This window comes from Dama dama, chromosome 30 (genome assembly GCF_033118175.1).
Source record: "Dama dama isolate Ldn47 chromosome 30, ASM3311817v1, whole genome shotgun sequence".
In the NCBI taxonomy this organism is placed as follows: Eukaryota; Metazoa; Chordata; class Mammalia; order Artiodactyla; family Cervidae; genus Dama; species Dama dama.
In genome coordinates this window covers 89300397-89319589 of record NC_083710.1, presented here as the reverse complement: position 1 = coordinate 89319589, position 19193 = coordinate 89300397, and the positions used below count along the sequence as shown (strand labels likewise).

The window sequence follows — 19193 nt, the reverse complement described above, 5'->3', positions numbered from 1 at the left end:
CAAAACCCAGCGGGACTTTCTTGGAGACACAGATCAAGTTATCTGACGTTTGCACAGAAGGTGAAGGAACCGGAACAGCTAAGACAGCTGTGAAGCAGGAGAATAAAGGGGCAGGAATCCCATCTGGAAGGGTGTACATGACGCCCTGAGGTTCCAGCCTGACCCCCGGCTCCTGGAGGCCATGAGAGGTTCCCACAGGGCGTGTCACCCACTCCAGCACCCCTCCGCAGCCCCCAGGCCACTCACCTCCCGGAAGTCCTGCTCGAAATGCCGGAGCTGCAGGCACTGCTCTAGTTTTTGCTGATGTTTTGCCCAAAACTCGTCAAAGGCAGCCTCGGTCTCGTTCAGCTGGGCCAGGAGCCTGGGGAAGGGGCGGCAGCCATGCTGGTGGGGCCTGTGAAGCCCCCGCTTCTCGCAGCGCCAAGCGACGGGGGGCTAGTCCGCCCTCCACGTTGGAGAGGGCCTGTCAGGGCCCCTGTGGGCCTCAGCACGGTGGAGGGCGTGCCCGGGCCTGGGCTGGTGTCTCCCCGCCTCACCTCTGCACGGTGCTCTGACTGTCCAGCTGGTCCTGGTTGGGGCTCTGCTCCGGGCCCCGGCCCAGCGGCTCCCGGATGCTCTCCAGGACGCGCCGCCCCTCGACCAGCGCCAGCCTCATGTCCTCCTGTGGGACGTCCAGGCTTGTCATCCAGGCCGCCAGCCCCAGACGTGGCCCCGGGTGGGGGCCACGAGGGGTCAGAAGGCACCACGACGACCTCCGCCCGCCTGGTGCCCCAGGACGGGGTGCTGGGAGGCGCCAGCATGGTGAGCAGGCAGGGTAGGGTTACAGGTCTCCCAGGCAGCGGGCAGGAGTAACAGGAAACCGGAGCCCCGCGTGTCCGCTCCGCACCCAGAGGGAGCAGGGGGGCTCTCGTGAGGGGCGCCCATGGACCGGCAGCGGGTCGGGGCCCCCTCTGACTCAGAGCCCACAGCGTGTGGCTGCCTCGGCCGACCCTGTCACGTTCATCAGGAGGCCACTGTGTGCCGTGACCGCAGGTCAGCTCAGCCATCCGGGTCCGCCCCCACCTCCCGCCTGCTCCCCCGGGCACTGGGGGTGCCAGCTCATCAGGGGACCAGCAGGGCCCTGCGGCAGGACTCGGGAGCCCGACCAGAGACGCTCTGAAGGGCGGGTCACAGTCCATCAGGTTCTCGGGAGCCCAGAACCACCTCGGGGGGCTCCTGGGCTCCTCTTACCTGATGCACCGCCTGCCCCCGCCCCCTCCCCCCATTCCTCCCCCTTCTCCCTCGCCCCCTCCCCTGCCATCTCCCACACACACCTTGGCTCTGTCCTTCTTCTCGGTGTGGGCGAGGAGCACGGAGCTCGTGGACTGCACGTCATTGGGCAGCTCCGTCTCGGCCAGCTCCGTCCCAAAGGCCTGCAGCATCTGCGCCGTCTGCTTGACCAGGAGGGCGAAGCTCTCGATGGCCTGTGGGGGAGGAGACTGTCACCCCGAAGCCCGTGCTCCTCGCCCTCCTGGGCCTGGAAGCCCGGCCACAGCCCAGCCCCTCAGGAGGTCCCCCAGCCTCAGCCTCGGCTCCTGCACGGACCCGCCTGAGGGCGATGCCGGGAACCCAGCTTGAACTTTTCTCTGTCTCCATGTTCCTGAGCCCCAGAAAGCCACTCCCGACATGACTCACGCTTCTCCTTCAGATGACCGAGGTCCACTGAGACCATCGGCTCATGCTCAGGGAGAAAGCTCGGGAAACGGCATGAGGTCCTTGGAGCAGGCGGAGGCCGCGCTGCGGGGCGGCCTGGGGCCATCGGGGGTGGGAGACTCACGGTGCGATGGCAGAGCCACCTGGAGTGGCAGTAGGCCAGCGTCCCGCCCAGGTCCTCCGTCAGCTGGGACTTGTCGATGTAGCCGTGTAGTTCTGGGACGGAGCTCAGCATTATGACCTGGGGGGCGAGACCGCCGTAAGCAGAGCGCCCCGCAGACCCAGGCGGGGGGGCTTCCCAGCTCCTCCACGGCAGTCAGGGTGCGACGCGCCCTGGGCCTCAGCTCTCCCGTCCATGAAATGGGCGCACAGTCTCGTCAGATGACAGCCCTCGGGGGTGAGCAAAGCCCTGGACGGAGCCGGGCACTCTGCTGACAAGGGGCATCTGATGGGTGAGGGGGCCCGTGCGTTGATGGAGCCAAAAGTCTCTGGACACAGAGTCCAAAGCCGCCCGCCTGTCTGCATTCCTGCCGAAACCCAGGAGGTTGCATGGAGGTGGAGGCAGGCGATGAGCATGGCACAACGGCCTTTGTGGAGAACAGGGGCCCAGGAGGCTCTTCCACAAGGGATGAGTTTTGTTTCCTGTCTTGCTCTTGCCCTTCTGAGATCACTGCATCCGTGAGCTTTGGCTAAAAATACTGCCTTTGCTTTGCAAACTGTCAGGCGCTGCCCCCAAGGTCCCGGAGGCTCAGTCCATGCGCCACTCAACACCACCTCGTGTTTTATTAAACATTGAGCCTGCTCCAGGCTGAGGTGACATCTGACACGCCCTGGGTCAACGCTGACTGTCTCCACGTGAGGGCGGGAGGAGGGGACGGGGTGCCCTAAGACCACAGAGGACCACCCGCACAGCCGTCCGGGCACCCACGTTGAGACCCTCAACAGAGATGTCATCTTCTCTTAAAAACAGGCTACGGCGCCAGCTTTCAGCAGAGACATCCGGTCTCTCTTCACCACCCAGCAAGGCTGTTTGCCCAGAACACCCTGACTTATGCCAACAGGAATGGAGACGGGTTGGTGAGCTATTCAAGGACTTAAGGCTCTTCCTCTGTGATTTCCGTCTGCTCTGTGTTGACTGAACCACTGCGGAAAAGGCTGGAACCCACCAGCCCTCTTAACATTTTTCTGCTCAGCGTTGGGTCAATAAGGGCCCCAGGACAGCAACATGGACCCACTGCAGCAGCAGCCCTCCCCGGACAGTGCTCCCCAAGTTCTGAAGGGTGACCGAAACGGGCCGGGGAAGGGGCGTCGTGGGCGATGGGTCCTGTGAACCTGGGTTCTGAGAACTCATGGGTTTGGTCCCATGTGGCCGGGTGCAGGGCGACTACTGTTCTCAGGGTGGATACCCCCGCCCTCGGCGTCAGAAACCGAGGCTTTTTGATGGTACAGAGATGGGTGCACCCATTTCCCTCCAAAGCCCGGGGCCTGCACACCTGACCCCTGGCCGCCGAAGGCCCTCCGTCGGCACAGGAGAGCCGGCCTCGGGGACGGTGGCCCACACTGGGGCGCTCAGGTTTCAAGAGCAGCCTGGCAGGTCTTGCTGGGGAGGTCACGGGGCACCAGGCACAAGGCCCTGTGCTCCCTGGGTCCTCTGCCCGCAGCCCCTCCCAGCCCTGCTCCGGAGCCTGACTCGACGTGGCTGGCCTCCCAAGGGAACGCAGCTGCCCAGGTGCGCAGCCTCTAAGGGATCCACACAGCCTTGGCTTTCCAAGGACAGCTGGAGGCCGCCGGGGCTGCCCCGTGCCGGCTGGAGTGAGGAGGTGAGGCAGGGGTCCCGCGGCGGGGGGGGGGGGGGGGCGTCGCTCACACCCACTTCCCCACCCCGCCCCCGAGCACGCGGGCGCGCCCCACGGGAGGTGGCTCTTACCGGCACCTTCATTTTGAAGTCATCTCTGTTGAACCTGAAGGCGAGCTCGGAGAGCGTCCTCTGGAAGAACCCGGCGGGCCGCAGGACGAGGACCAGCTGCAGGTTCGCGGGGAAGGACGCCTGCGGGGACACAGGTCACGCTCAGGCTGGGGTCCACATGCCCACAGCGGCCCGCGGCCCCGTGGGGAGGACCGGGTGCCTCCCACACGCCGGGGCCAGCCTGGGGTGGAGCCAGGTACAGACACTGCACTCGGAGCATCGCCACCCCTCACAGAGAAGGACAGCCACTGCTTGGAATGACTGCGTTACATGGCTTGTGATCTTAAAGGTCAAAAGCTCTGACCTTTTGGGGAACTACACTCAATACCTTGTATCAGCCTACAAAGGTAGAGAATGCAAAGATGTATATATTCATACATACGGATAACTGAATCCCTTTGCTGCACGTCTGAAACAAACACGACGTTATAAATCAGCTACACTTCAATGCAAACTTTAAAATAAAAAATCAACTGCAGGAAGAGCTTTGGCCTTCCCTTCTGGCTGAGTCATATGTCCCCACAGTCTTATTTTGGAATTCAAGCCCCCAGCGCCTCAGAATGGCTTTAGGGTCTTCATAGAGGTGACCGAGTCAGGATGAGGTTGTCAGGGCGGGCTCCGTCCGACTGGCCATGCCCCGTAAAGGTGACATCTGGGCGTCCAGACCCACAGAAGACGCGTGTGGGGTGGAAGCAGATTGGGGGTGCTTCCACTGGCCGAGGGTCTCCAGAGGCCGTTGGGGGGCACAGACAGACCCCCTCACAGCTGCAGAGGGTCCAGCCGGCTCAGACGTCCCCCCTCCAGATGGGGAGACAGGAGACCCTGCCGTCTGAGCCCCGCCGTGGTCTATGGTGTCTGTTATGATGGTCCCGGGAAACTGGGACACCGGTGGGGTGAAAACAGCCACAGACACACACACGAGACAGAGAAATACAGGAGAAGCGGGCTCACAGCGAGGCGCAGGCCCCCACCCCCGGACAGGAGCTGGCTCGTATGTGCACGTGAGCTTTGTGGACGAGGCGTCTGGCCCCGGACAGGTCGCCCGCCCTCTGCGCCCTGGACTCCCGCCTGGGCTCCCTGCCGCCCGCAGCATTCAGAGCCCAGCTCCAGGCCGAGGCCCTGCCGGCCGCTCGGTCAGCCTCAGGCCCGGTGCCCGGTCCCCTGGCCTCTGAGAGCAAGCTCCTCCCATGAGAGGGGAGCGAGCACAGGCCGCAGGGAGCCCCCACCGGGCGGGTGGGCAGTGCCCCCGGGCACAGACACGGCCAGGTCCTGCTGTTCTTCTCCTGCCTCGCCCGGACCTGACGCCGCCCTGCACTCCCGTGTGGAAGCGCTGGGATCCTCCTGAGCTGTCCGCAGTCAGGATGGCCCCCTGCCCGGGACATCTGGAGACAACCCCCCCACACACACCCCGGGTCCCGAACACGGCCCACGGGGGCCCCTGACCCCTGGGCCGCCCCATGTGGCTTGCACATGTACCCTCCCTGGCCTCCTTGCCTGGGCCCCCTCCGGCACGTCGGGGGGAGGGGTCACAGAGGCCTGGGGCTGGCTGCGTGTTTGAGGACCAGCCATTGCGTCCCTGAAGCCCACACCCCAGGGGCCGCCCTCCCACCGTCTCTGGGGGCTCCCTGACTCCCTGTAGCCTCTGCGTCTCCCCGGGGCCCCGCCACATTGTCCGGGCTCCAAACAAGACGTGCTGTCGGGCTGGACCTCGCTGCTGCCTCCTGCTCAGGCTCCCCATGTCTGAGTGCGAGCCCCCTTGCCGGGCGTGCCGGGGGTCCTGGCCCCCTCCCCGGGCCTCAGTCACGACAGTCACGCTCAGGCTGGATGCCTGCTCAGCAGTGCTCTGCCCCACCCGCGGCCACCTGGGACCCGGGAGGTCCCCGAACCCCGCCTCCCCCCAGGCCCTCCTCTTCCTCCCCCGGAGGCTCTGCATGCCAGGACTCCTCCCTGGTCACCCCCCACTGGGCACCCCCGCTGGTCCCCCCCACGAACCCGAGCCGTGCCTCCGGCCTGGCCGCCCTGACCTCCTGCCTGCCGGCCCCCCTCCTGTGGCCCCGGGCGTGTCTGCCTCTGAAGTCCCCAGTCACAGCCCGGGAGGGCAGGACCGCGTGGCCCCCGTGTCGGCCCCGGAGCAGCCCCTCTGGGCACCGTGGGCAGGGGCGAGAGACAAGGTGGAAGGTGGGCGGCTCACGGCGGGGGCTCCGGGTCCCCGTCAGCAAGAGGGCCGTGGACCCCACAACCAGGCGTGAGACCGGCCCCCATGATTGCAGAACAGCGGCCTCCAGCATCTTTCTGGAGGCGGCACTTAGTCACGTTTCCCTAGTTTTCAGCACGGTTTTCTGCCCTTACTCACACCTGCTGACAGGTCTGGTCTGAGCTCACCCGGCTCCGAGAGACCTGGGCCTTCACGGGGACCCACGGAGCAGGGTCACCTCTGCCGGGAAGCCCTCCTGGCGTGCAACTTCCCTCCGCGGGGCGCTCATCACCCGGTGTCAGGCCTGAGTCACTGCCGCCCAGGAGGGAGCCCCCAGCATTGCTGAGGAAACGGCTATTTCGCCACATTGGGAATATTCACCGCCTGACCTGAAAATCCTGGATGTCTCAGGAACTTCAGTCCATCCCTTCCCTGCACACAGAGGGCATCGGCTTTACAGGCCAGACCAGAGCTCCGCCCCTCGCAGAGCAAACGCGCTTCTCACCGCGCTTTCTTTCGGGAAGAGCTTGAGGGCCGGCTCGGCTTAGTCTCCAAACACAGACCTACAGCCTCCGCTGTGGTGTCCTCCCCACACTCGTGTTTAAAAGAGGGGCCCCTTCCCCTTTAAAAGAAGGGAACCCCGGAAGAGTAAACACAGCATTTTACAAAAGACACATCCATCAGAGGATGGTCCAAACCCGGGTCCAGCTCTTGGGCCAAGAGCGAGGCTTGCACTCTGAGCCGTGGGTCTTGCCGGTGGCTGTGACCGTGGCTGCCCGCTCAGAGCTGCAGTGGGCTCTGCTCTCGGTGGGGACACCGGAGTGTGGACCCCCCAATGTCTTGTTTTCCTTTCCAAGCTGAACTGAAGGCATCCAAACAAGGAGAAAGAGTGCCCCGAAGGAGAGAACGCGCAGCTCACGAGACAGCACACCAGGCGGCTTAAAATAGCCCCGAATTTCAGCGCGTTATGTAAGCGCCCAGGCTCGCTCGGGGGGCAAACACAATTGGATAAACAGCCTCTCTGCTGCTGGCAGCAAAGTGTGGCCGTCCAGGTTGGGGCGCCGGTGCCTGCAGGGGTCCCCTCGGGGGCTCCAGCCCAGCAGATGCCAGGGGGTCTCTCCCTCAAGCCCCCTTGGATGAAGCACAGGCCGGCGGGGCTGGCAGTCCAGATAGATCCACGGTGGGGGATGGCGTCAGCGTGCCAGCTCTGCCCATCCCCTGCAGAGCCAGGGAGGAGATGGACCCGAACGCTGGCTCGGGGTGGGGCGGGGACCGGGGCCCTGGGAGCAGCAAGGCAGGGCCTGCAGTGTCCCCACCCCCATGACCGAGTCCTGCGCCCCGCCAGGTCCGGCACCTGGTCACAGGGTCAGCCGCCTGCAGCCTGCTTGTCCACACGGTCCTTGCTTCCCGTGTGTCCACAGCACTGCCCACCATGCCAGGCAGCATGTGTCAATAAATGTGCTGCAAACACAGACAGGACTTCTGGCCTTAATACGATCAGCAAATTCTTGTAAGAAAAGGCACTGGAGTTCAGAGAATTTTTGACAATTTTGCTGGAAAGTGTTAATATCTAGGGTTTCCGAAGCAGCACAGGGTAACCCCAAAGCTTACGGAAACAAACCTACATTTTTACTGTTGTCAGAATCAGTGCAACCAGCGCAAAAATCAGTTACGATTTTCACAAAACAAAGTTTTAAAGATGCACCAGCTCTCTTCAGAAGTCCACCTGATTATCAGCTTGGCGAAGAAGACCATGTTCACACTCGGCCGCGGGAGAGGGCGACCGACGGCCGGTCTGCCCTGGGCCATCCCGCTGGCTTGCTGGGAGCCTCAGGGATTGTTATTAAAAGTAATTTGTCTGGTTCTTAGCAAACAATCCTGCCTTTGGTCAGCCTTGCTAACTGACCACAGTGGCTGATTAGCGGGGGAAGCATTTATGAGGCTCCTGTCTCACCCAGGGCCTGGGATGGGTGTTGGCCACACGAAGATGGACGGGGCTGGCCCTGACCTCGAGGGACCACGGTGTGCAGAGACCACGGTGCCCACCACAGCTCTGAGCGGGCAGCCACGGTCACAGCCACCGGCAAGACCCACGGCTCAGAGTGCAAGCCTCACTCTTGGCCCAAGAGCTGGACCCGGGTTTGGACCATCCTCTGATGGATGTGTCTTTTGTAAAATGCTGTGCCCCGCCGGGAGGGGAGGCCAGGTGGGGCCTGAGCGAGAGCTGCTCTGGGGGGCGCTGGGGGGCTGGAGGGCACAGTGGAAGCCGCCCCGCCCTCAGGTGAGGGCGTCCCAGGGGCAGGGAATGGCAAGGACGTGAGCTCTGGACCCCCATCCCCCCAGGAAGTGGTTGACTGACGCCCCTGCACACCAGCGCACGTCCGAGATGCACACCAGTGAGACAGACGCACGCAAAAGACCTGGGCGATCACTGGGCCTGAAAACATCAGTCTAACCGTGTAACCTCTCAAAACAGCAGCACACTTGGCTGGGGACTCTCTGCCATCCAGCCCAGGACCAACCTGCTGATTCCAGAACCAGCTCCCGAACGTCCTCTGTGCACCTGGCCCGCTGGCTCTTACAGTTTAATCCTTAACTTGGCCGGTCGGGTGACACCGTGTGCAAATTCACCTTAAAACTTAAAATAATGAAAGGGCCACGCTGGCTATTAGCTGGTGGTGGCACACAGTCCCCTGCGAGCTTCTAAGGATTCAAAAGCACAGGAGCGCTGACGATGACCGTCTACACACTACACTGTACTCTTCTGAAACTCCCAAGCGTTTAGACTAGTTTCAAGTAAACGGCAACGTGGAGGGCGTGTGTCCGCTGGGGCGGGGACAGGAGCCGCCTGGGGGCAGAGGGAGACGACGTGTCGGGACAGGCTGGGCTGGCACCCAGGACAGGTAAGCACCAGGACCGCCAGTGGCGAGCCTCGGGGCAGGGCCTGAGCACCGGGAGGAGGAGTCGGATCTCCCGCCCCCAGACCCCAGCCCAGCAGCCTCAAAGTGGCCAGCGCGGGACGCAGAACAAGGGCCTGGGGGCGGGTCACCCCATGGGGTCGGGAGATTGCAGCGTCGTGGCCGGCCGGAGACCCCAGCGCAGGCACTCTGGGCCACCCTGCTGCAGACAAACACAACTACCGTCCTCTCTGCAGGGAGAAGCACTCCCCACCTCTCTACCCAGCTTGAGTGGGGGTGGAAGCCAGCGCCAAAAATAAGAGCGGGCTTTCTGCTGACTGCACCACCCTCTCCAGCTATCCCGAGGCTAAAAACAGCGCCCTGAAGGGCAGCCGCGGTCTGCAGACTGGAAGAAAACAACATGGGAAAAGCTAGTAAACGTAACCCCACACCCATAGCCTGAAGGTGCCCTGTGACACCCTCATCACCCTCAAGGATGACCACCCCGTAGGTCACCCAGGTGCTCACATGCTCAGCGTCAGACACAAACCAGCAGGTGGCATTGTTTTCAAGTTACAACACCGCCCCTGAGAGGTAACCCATGTGAGAACACACATGCATGCATATACACATGCACATGCACACGCACACACTTGTACATACATGCACACATGTGTATACTTATACACGTGTGCACAATGTGCACACACATACTTGTACACGCATGCACACATGCGCGCACACACACACGTGCCCGAGCAGCTCGAGGAGCCCAGGGAGGTGTGCGCTGGCCCTGCCCAGGCCCCAGATGGCCCCCACCTCGGCCTTGGGCCCCACCATGCATGCAGCTCCGGCCAGGACCCAAAGCGCCACCGGGCAGGAAAGGCCGTGTCCCCCGCCCGGAGAAGGAGTGGGGGTGGCAGGCCGCGCACCGACACTTACCGCTATCCTCAGGATGGACGCCTTGACTGAGGTCCATCTGTCCTGCCTGCGGTCTATGACCAGGATGAACCCGATGCCAGCGTCCTGCAGGCTGAAATGAGACAGCACGGTCAGTGTGCACCCGGAGGTCCGGCCGTGGCTGCGGCGCGTGTCTGGGAAGAGCTCGGGGTGAGCGGCCGCCCCTGAAGCCCTCACACCGATCCTGTTCCACCGGGTGCCAGAGCCAGGGGAAGACGGAGCCACCTGCAGCGCTGCCCCGAGCTCGGCGGGCACCTCCCTTGCAGGGCTCACTCAGACCGAGGTGGACAGACAGGCGCCACATTGCTTCCCGCCCTGACACCGACCAGCTTGCAGTGCAGAGAGGCGGGCCGGGCCCCTCCGTCCCGGAGCCCAGCTGCTCCACTGGAGCCTGGCAGCTTCCCTTCCACGTGGACTTGCCAGCGGGCCCGTCACAGGGAGCCTACGGCCCAGGCGTCACCTCAGTCCCAGCATCTGGTCCCCCGGGCTTATTCATGGTCTATAATCACCGTCGAGGTTGACGGCACGGCCGCAGCTTGGGGAGAGCCCCCCGCAGTGCCCGGCGGAGCGCGAGCATCCGATGGAGACAGGAGGCGAGAGGTGGCTTCTCGCAGCGGCAGCATCCGTGAGAAAGATGCGGAGGCCGGGAACGACAGCCCGTCCCTCTCAGCCTGCCGTGCCTGAGTCACCGCCGACCCGGAGGCACTTCTGCAGGACGACCCACCCCCAGCCCTGCCAGGCGGTGTGGGCAGCAGCGCCCGCCAGCCAATCCTGTGAAAGACTGAGAGCACGGGCCTAGGCTCCAATTGGAGCGCTGATTGCCAAGTCTCTGCCCATATCCGGGAGCCGCAGCCGCGTTTAAATAAAAACCAGAACTACATGCATTACATATAAATTACGTGGTTGTGGCAGTACTCTGCCTGCTGCAAACGTTATGTAACACGGTGAGAGCTGAAACAGCCCCAACCCTCCCTGATCTCAGCACAGGGACAGAGACACACAGTCACGCCTGTGTGGGTATGCACACCTGTGTGACCGCGCCCGCCTGTACCAGGGCAGGCGTTCCTGTGCAGGTGTGCACACCTGTGTGGGTGAGGGTCCTCTGCGGAGATGGCCCCTCCCAGCGGCCCCTCTCCTCTGTGGGGGACAAGTCACAGGCTGTCCCCTGATGGCCAGCACATGCCACTTCTCCACAGCCTGTGTCTGCAGCCCCCCACCCCCACCCTGCTTCCTGACCAGCCTCCCTGTGGCCCCACTCCTCCTGGGCCCGCAATGTCTCCTCCGCGGCCCCTGTGCTGATGGCCTGTCCCGTTTAGGCACAGGCAGGGCGGGCGGCCTGGCCATGGGCGGTGGGATACGGCCCGGGGCCTCCACTCCACTGCCTGCCTCACTTGCACATCCCAGCCGCCCCCCACCGCCCAGTCCCTTGGGGTCTTTAACTCGCTCTGTGCATTTGAACGCCAGGCGGTAAAAATTCCGTGACATCAAAGCCTCCTGTCACAGCTGCAACGCACACGCCAACATCATGAACAGCACTGACAACAAACACAGTGGAGAGGTGAAGGGGCCTTTGAAAGTTGCCATTTCAGGTGAAATGTAAGGAATCTCCTGGACTCACGAAAACGTGCCCGGAAGGCGGGTTTTTAGGCCAGTGGGTGTCGAGCAGGCAGCTCACGTTCCTGGTTTAGGAAACACACAGACTCGAGCTCTGTGGCCCTCTGGCCACTGCCCAGCAGGGGCAGGTGGGGCAGCTTGAGGGCCAGGCCCCTCCCACCCACAGGCCTCGCACTGAAGTTCAGGCTGTGCTTCCTTCAACCCTTGTAATAACCCAAGAGGCAGCTGGAGTCACAGATGAAGGCTCAGACAGACAAGTCATTTGCCCAGAATCACGGCTGGTGAGCACAGACAGGACGCCCGTGGTCTGGCTCCCCGTCCAGACCCCCCAGGCCGCGTCTATCCTGCAGGGCAAAGCAGCCCCTCCATCCCGCCCACCCAGGACTGTGTCGGACCAGGCAGGGTCCTCCCCTTCAGAGGGCCCGGCCTCAGGAGCAGGCAGAGACGCCCCACCCAGGACCCGGCTCGGGGCCACGAGCGGGCTCTCCCAGCCCCGCCTCGTCTCCACCACGGCTCCACCACCAGACGCAGCAGGGGGCGCCTCACGTGAGGACCCGGGCCCCCCCATGGCCCCCTCCACCCCCAGGACTGCAGCCCCAGAGCCAGGCTGCGTGGCCCGCCTCCCCCCCCCACCCCCAGGAGCCCAGGCCCCGCCCCTGGGGCCCATCCACCACCTTGTGCGGACAGGAGGGCCGTCTGTGACCTCACGCGCCCAGGGGACAGGGCGGGCAGCCCACACTTGGTCATGGAAAAGGCGGGTCCCCCGGGGGTGGCTGCGCTGAAGGCGGTGGACGAGGAAACCGGAGCAAATAACCCGGAAGCTGTAGCCACATGGGTGTCCCCTCTAAACCCCAGGCCTGCTAACTCCTCGGGGGGCCTGGAGACCAGGCCTGAGGTCCCCGCATCTCCACGCCCAGCTCCTGTTCTTACACCTGACACATCACAGAGAAGGGCTGGGCAGGGTCTCGGGGACTCCGGGCCCAGACTAGCCTCACCCCCGCCCACAGGGCTCACGGGGGGCAAGAGCCTTGACCCGGGGGATGGTCAGTGTTCTTGGGGACACGTGCACTGGGGCCCGTTCGGCCTGGCGCTGGGGTCGGGGAGCAAGCCCAGCAGCGGGGCCAGGGGCCTAGCGGGCTCTTGCGGGAGGAGATGTGGGCAGGCTGGCGTCCGTCCCAGATCAGGCCTGGCAGGTGCAGACAGGCGTTGGGGAAGTGGGTCCCCAGGGTCTGTGGGAGGGAAGGTCTGACCTCCTAGTGGGGCCCTGGGGGCTGGGCCAGGCTGGGGTGGGGGGGGCCAGGTGGGAGTGGGGCCAGGCGAAGGGGAGGGGTGGGGATGGGGATGGGTGGACCAGGCGGGGGGTGGGGATGGGGGGCCAGGTGGGGGGTGGGGATGAGGGGCCAGGTGGGGGATGGGGGGAGGGGATGGGGGGCCAGGCAGGGGGGAGGGGGGAGGGGATGGGGGGGTCAGGTGGGGGGTGGGGATGAGGGGCCAGGTGGGGGATGGGGGGAGGGGATGGGGGGCCAGGCAGGGGGGAGGGGGGAGGGGATGGGGGGCCAGGCAGGGGGTGAGGGGGGAGGGGATGGGGGGGTCAGGTGGGGGGTGGGGATGAGGGGCCAGGTGGGGGATGGGGGGAGGGGATGGGGGGCCAGGCAGGGGGTGAGGAGGGAGGGGATGGGGGGCCAGGCAGGGGGTGAGGGGGGAGGAGATGGGGGGCCAGGCAGGGGGTGGGGATGAGGGGATGGGGGGCCAGGCACAGGGTGAGGGGGGAGGGGATGGGGGGCCAGGTGGGGGGAGGGGATGAGGGGCCAGGTGGGGGGGAGGGGGGAGGGGATGGGGGGCCAGGCACAGTCCTACTCGCAGGCTCCCCTCCCCCGGCCACACTGCTTTGCCCGTCTCTCTCTCTCTCTCTCCACCCCATCCTTGGACGTGGTCTGGGAGGCTGCGAACGTCACAGAGACGTGGCTGGGCCTGTGCACTGGCCTGGGGCCCGGCCGCCAGGTCTGAGTGCGGGGACGCGGGGCAGGGCCAAGCGCTCAGGCCCAGCCTTGGTTCCGGCCGCCTCTCCTCTGTCCTCGGGACTCAAAGCTGCCCCGTTACGCACCAGACGTGCAGCACGGTCTCTCTGCGCTAGTCAGCTCGTCAGAGCTCGATGGCAAGAAAAGCCTCGGACCTTTCACAAAGCTCCCCACGCGCTGACAGCACGGCGTCTGCCCTCAGGCTCCGCGCCCGTCAGGGTCAGGCACGCCGGGCCCAGCACGGCGGGGCAGGCGTCCCGGGCGCGCAGACGGCCACCCCCCACCATGCCCAGCGGGCACCGTGCTTCGTGCTTAGTTGTGTCCGACTCTGCGACCCCGTGGACTGCAGCCCGCCAGGCTCCTCTGTCCACGGGCATCTCCAGGCAAGAATCCTGGAGTGGGCTGCCATTTCCTGCTCCAGGGGGTCTTCCCGACCCCGGGATCAAACCTGCGTCTCCTGCACGGCAGGCAGATTCTTTACTGACTGGGCCACCAGGTGGGGGAGAAACCCCACCCAGCACACAGATTCCATAACTACGTGAAACGCACACAGAGCCGGCCACCGCTTTGTAACCTGAGTGACTGCGCCCCGAGGGCATGAGCCCGGCACCCCTCGGGAAGCCAGACTCCCGTGAGGACCCTCTGGGGCCCGTGTTATCTGTTTCATGTGCAGGCTCCAGGTCGGGGTGGCCCTGTCCGCCCGCGCCCTCTGAGTGGGTCCTGGGCCCAGCCCGGCCGCGGTCCTCACTGGAGCTACTCAGGTGCCTCCCTGCTCCCAGAGCTGAAACCCCAGCAGAGGCGGCCTCTGGGCACACAACCCTGCCGTGAGCACAGGCTGGTGGGTCAGCCTGGGCTCCCCAGGGAGGGGCTCCCACACCCCTCACAGCAGCGCAGGGTGAGCCCCCTCCTCCCGGGCGGGTCTCATCCTCCTCCCGCAGGGGAAGGGCAGGGCCGGCCGCTTTGAGCCGGACACCAGCACATCACAGCTGCGTGTCCCCCGGGCGGGGACAGCCCACGCTTGGACTGCCTGATATGGCAGCCCCCGGCCCCTGGGAACTAAACTTTTATGTTTATTTAACTTTAATTTTTCAAATTAAATGATGTTGGATGGCACTGACAGAAAAAAGATGACAAGGAAGAAAGCAGACTTTTTCTGAGACGGGTGGCCTCTGGCTCCCCAGGAGAACGAGATTGGGAGGGCGGAGAGACAGAACCCGTGGGAAGAGGTCGCCCTGTGGGGAGGGGAACTTGAGCTTCATATACACGGACCAACGGGCTGAGGCCGGCCGCGGACGGCAGTGAGAATGGCCTTCACTTGCTTCTTACATGAGCCCTAGGGCCTGAGGTCCGCTACAGCAGAGCACCCCGCCCGCCAGACGCGGAGCAAGGCCGCTGACGGCAGGAAGCCGAGGCGGCCCGGCTGGAGATCAGTGCCCGTCCATCCACACCAGAGGCAGCCGCGGAAGGAAGGCAGGGTGCCCGTCGCAGGCCGACAACAGGAAGGGGCTGGGACGACACACGTGTGCAGTCTGCTTTGGGGAGCCTTGCACAGGGATGCGGCTGGACGCTCCCTGTGGTTTCCTGTGGGGAGGGTGAGAGCTACTGCCTGTCCACAGATGTCTGGGGTGTTCGGGACATGTTCACACATTTTCTGTCTTTATGTGAAAAAGTCAACCGAAAATTCAGGTGGACGTCACAGCCACAGCAAGAAGTGAGGTGCTGCCAGAGGCTGAAGGACAGACAATCTAAAGCTGAGTGAGCTTGATGGGGCGGGGGGCAGCCTGGCTGGAAGACTGCATGAGGCGTGGCCCAAACGTGGGGCTGCAGCTTAAGAACAGCACTTAAACCCTGCTCCTTCCACAAGTGCCTGCATTTGTCTGCCAAGCAGCCCACACAAACTGCATGTGGGGACACGTGTGCACATGTGTGGTCTGTATGCTTGTGTGTGGTGTGTGCGCACAGGTGTGCAGTATACACTCCCTCCTATGCATGCATGAGCATACATGTGTGTGGTGTGTGATGCATGCCTGTGTGCACATGTGTGGTGAGTGCACACACACCTGTATGTACACGTGTGGTGAGTATAGGTACACCTGTACCTATGTGTACATGTGTGGTGAGCACACGTTCGCCTGTGCGTACACACATGTGGTGAGTGCACGCACCCCTGTACACATGTGTACACACATGTGGCAAGTGTGTGTACGCCTGTACTTGTGTGTACATGTGTGGTGAGCACACTCACGCCCGTGTGGGGGTGACCTGTGTGCGTGCACCTCTCCTCAGGGTGAACGTGGCCCACCATGAAAACCACCTGGGAGAGGCTCCTCTGTCTGCAGCAGTGGGGCGATCTGAGCTGGGTTCACAGAAAGTCTGCGTCCTTATCAGCCTCAAGTCATCTGGGACCCAGGCCTACGGTCTCTGGGCTGGGGAGGGGAAGCACGTGTGTGGGAAGGTGACCCTTAGGTGTTATCTTCCAAACGCAGCGGGCAGGTGCGGGAGGCCCCCAAGGATCCTGCAGGGTGGCTAATTGGGTCCTTCAGAGAAAAGCCAGAAGCCTGCTATCTCAGTGTTGGCAACACCGTGACCCTGCGTGTGAGCGTGCACGTGTGTGCCTGTGTGTGTGTGCACGGGTGTGCACCTGTGCCCACAGGGAGACCTCCGGTGGCCACTTTCACTGGGAGGGGGTCAGCTTTTGCCGCAAGGAGGGAGGGAGGGGTAAGGGGCGTTTTCCAGGAGACCAGGAACAGGCTTCCTGTTCTCATGTGTCTGCTGCGTCGGGGCGAGGCCTGCCCGGCAGCCAAGACTTTTGGAATGACCCGCGACCGTGAACCAGATACAGCGGCCTGAACTGGCGCTCCTGCCCGCATGTGAGACAAGAGAGAACAGGGGAGAAAGGTTTCAGAGGACCAAGGGAAGCTTGTTTGGTGACCGGAGGAGTCAGCGTCTGGGAAGCTGGGGGCTTGTCCACTGGACCTGTGTGGACTGTAGAGCCCGCCTGGTTGCAGAACGCCCCCCACCCCGCCTGCCTGGAGTCCGGACCCCCTGCCCGACTTCCGGACTCCCTGGTTTAGGAGACTTGGGCCCGCAGTACCGGCCACAGCCGCCAGGTGGCACCGCCCCACACCGGGTCCCACGCGGAGGCCCCACGGGCAGCGCCCCTGCCCTGCCTTACCCACGGACACCGAGTGTCTCCCCACCTCTAAAGGTGCACCGAAGCTTCCAGAAACGCAGCTGCGTGTGAGCTGACGGGCGGCAGCACTTGGCTTCCCTCACTCAGGGCCGATCCCCACCGCGCCCCCAGGAACCGCCCCTGACAGCACTGGGGGGCCGGCGGGTCGGGGTGGGCAGGGCTCCCCCGCCTCCTGGACGGCCTGTCGGGCGGCCCCTCCCCCGCTAGCCCTTCACGCAACTGAGGAAAGACAAGCCAGTCCCAACGTGGGGTTTCACTCCGGGTGGAAGGGCATCAGGTCCGCCGGATCCCCCCGCTACACCCTCCACCCAGAAGAGACGTGAACGGAACACGCGTGACCATCATGATACACACGTCCGCCTGGAGACGGAGCCGCGGGTCCGCACCGCACCCACGTCCACACACCGCGGCCCCCCAGGGACGCAGTCACACTGGGTCCCTCCTCGGCCTCAACGGGAAGCATGTGCCCTGCTCACGGATCTCGCAGGGACTGTGCGGGCAACCTTGGAGATCAGGGGTGGGAGGCTCCGCCCGGCTGGGGTGAGAACCGTTTAAAAGGGGGAGAGACAAAGGGGCTGGTCCCTCTGAAGGAGTGGCAGGGGTGCTGGGGTGAGGGACGGGGGGCCCCCAGCCCCCAGACCTAAGCTGATCTCACTCTGTCTGAACGAAGCCTGTCTGTATGGCAAACGCTCAGCGAGGAGCCACTGTCTGACCCGCGTGCAGGGCAGACACAGACCCACGCCAAGTGCCACGAACGGGGACCGTCCAGGTGCATCCGCGAAGCTGGGCCGCCAGGGGCCTGGGGCCTGGGGCTGGTGAGCGTGACAGAAAGCCCCCCAGAGGAGGGGGCCCCCACGCGAGAAGGAGGCACCTGGGCCGAGGGTGCGAGAGCAAGGGCCCCGAGGCCGGGAGGCCTGAGGGTCAGCAGCACCCACGGGGGTGGTGACCCAGGGAGGGGAGACCAGGAGGGGCGGGGGTTCGGCCTGCCGTGCCCAGAGAAGGCTCACCTCCTCCCCGCCAGAGAGAAAGGGACCTCTGCCCTTTCCACGCCTGGGAGTGACCTGAAACCTGAGATTCCCGCACCGGCGGGGAAGGCTGCCCCAGAGAACCATCTCAAGCGGGCAGTGGGAGACCACAGAAGCCCCATGTGGCCCCTGGCTCAGCCCACACGGAGAGGTCACTGCAGATGGCTGCCCGCCAGACGTGCAGTCCAGGGCCCACCACCGCCTTGGCCAGGGGCCACTTCTGGAACAGGGACTCAGACCCTCCCTGGGCAGCGTCCACACGGACCTTACTGTGCTGTGGGCTCCACTGCCTAACCTGGGACGGGCCTGGTTCACAGGGGACGAGGGGCACGGGGGAGCACAGGAGGGGCGTCACAGGGGCCAAGGGCCACGCCCCTCCTGGACATGGAGCCATCAGCCCTGGGGACATCATGGAGGAGAGCTGGCCAAGTTGGCCAGAAGCCTGCCCTCCAGAGGACCAGTGAGACCACTGGGCCCACGGTGAGCAGTCCACAGCCGGCCGTCTCACTTTTAAACCCCTGGGCTCAAAGTAATCTTGAGAAAGAAGAATGGAACTGGAGGAATCAACCTGCCTGACTTCAGACTCTACTACAAAGCCACAGTCATCAAGACAGTATGGTACTGGCACAAAGACAGAAATATAGATCAATGGAACAGAATAGAAAGCCCAGAGATAAATCCACGAACCTATGGACACCTTATCTTTGACAAAGGAGGCAAGGATATACAATGGAAAAAAGACAACCTCTTTAACAAGTGGTGCTGGGAAAACTGGTCAACCACTTGTAAAAGAATGAAACTAGAACACTTTCTAACACCATACACAAAAATAAACTCAAAATGGATTAAAGATCTAAATGTAAGACCAGAAACTATAAAACTCCTAGAGGAGAACATAGGCAAAACACTCTCCGACATAAATCAAAGCAAGATCCTCTATGACCCACCTCCCAGAATATTGGAAATAAAAGCAAAACTAAACAAATGGGACCTAATGAAACTTAAAAGCTTTTGCACTACAAAGGAAACTATAAGTAAGGTGAAAAGACAGCCCTCAGATTGGGAGAAAATAATAGCAAATGAAGAAACAGACAAAGGATTAATCTCAAAAATATACAAGCAACTCCTGCAGCTCAATTCCAGAAAAATAAATGACCCAATCAAAAAATGGGCCAAAGAACTAAACAGACACTTCTCCAAAGAAGACATACAGATGGCTAACAAACACATGAAAAGATGCTCAACATCACTCATTATTAGAGAAATGCAAATCAAAACCACAATGAGGTACCATTACACGCCAGCCAGGATGGCTGCTATCCAAAAGTCTACAAGCAATAAATGCTGGAGAGGGTGTGGAGAAAAGGGAACCCTCTTACACTGTTGGTGGGAATGCAAACTAGTACAGCCGCTATGGAAAACAGTGTGGAGATTCCTTAAAAAACTGGACATAGAACTGCCATATGACCCAGCAATCCCACTTCTGGGCATACACACTGAGGAAACCAGATCTGAAAGAGACACGTGCACCCCAATGTTCATCGCAGCACTGTTTATAATAGCCAGGACATGGAAGCAACCTAGATGCCCATCAGCAGATGAATGGATAAGGAAGCTGTGGTACATATACACCA

At 62.9% G+C, this 19193-nt stretch overlaps 1 protein-coding gene across 19 annotated transcripts in view; it reads right to left on the bottom strand.

Annotated features, from left to right (window-relative positions):
• Window positions 1-19193, bottom strand: part of MCF2L (MCF.2 cell line derived transforming sequence like) — a 93794-nt gene that overhangs the window by 20119 nt on the left and 54482 nt on the right. For 17 of the 19 annotated variants that reach the window (XM_061133752.1, XM_061133754.1, XM_061133751.1 and 14 more), the window contains 6 exons: window positions 9692-9782; window positions 3620-3739; window positions 1817-1933; window positions 1314-1463; window positions 537-661; window positions 247-361 (listed from right to left, as the gene is read on the bottom strand). In XM_061133752.1, the coding sequence (XP_060989735.1) occupies window positions 247-361; window positions 537-661; window positions 1314-1463; window positions 1817-1933; window positions 3620-3739; window positions 9692-9782 (718 nt within the window). Of the gene's footprint in view, window positions 1-246; window positions 362-536; window positions 662-1313; window positions 1464-1816; window positions 1934-3619; window positions 3740-9691; window positions 9783-10169; window positions 10199-10218; window positions 10500-19193 lie in introns of those variants that run through there. The other 2 variants (XM_061133767.1, XM_061133768.1) reach the window with 2 other exon arrangements.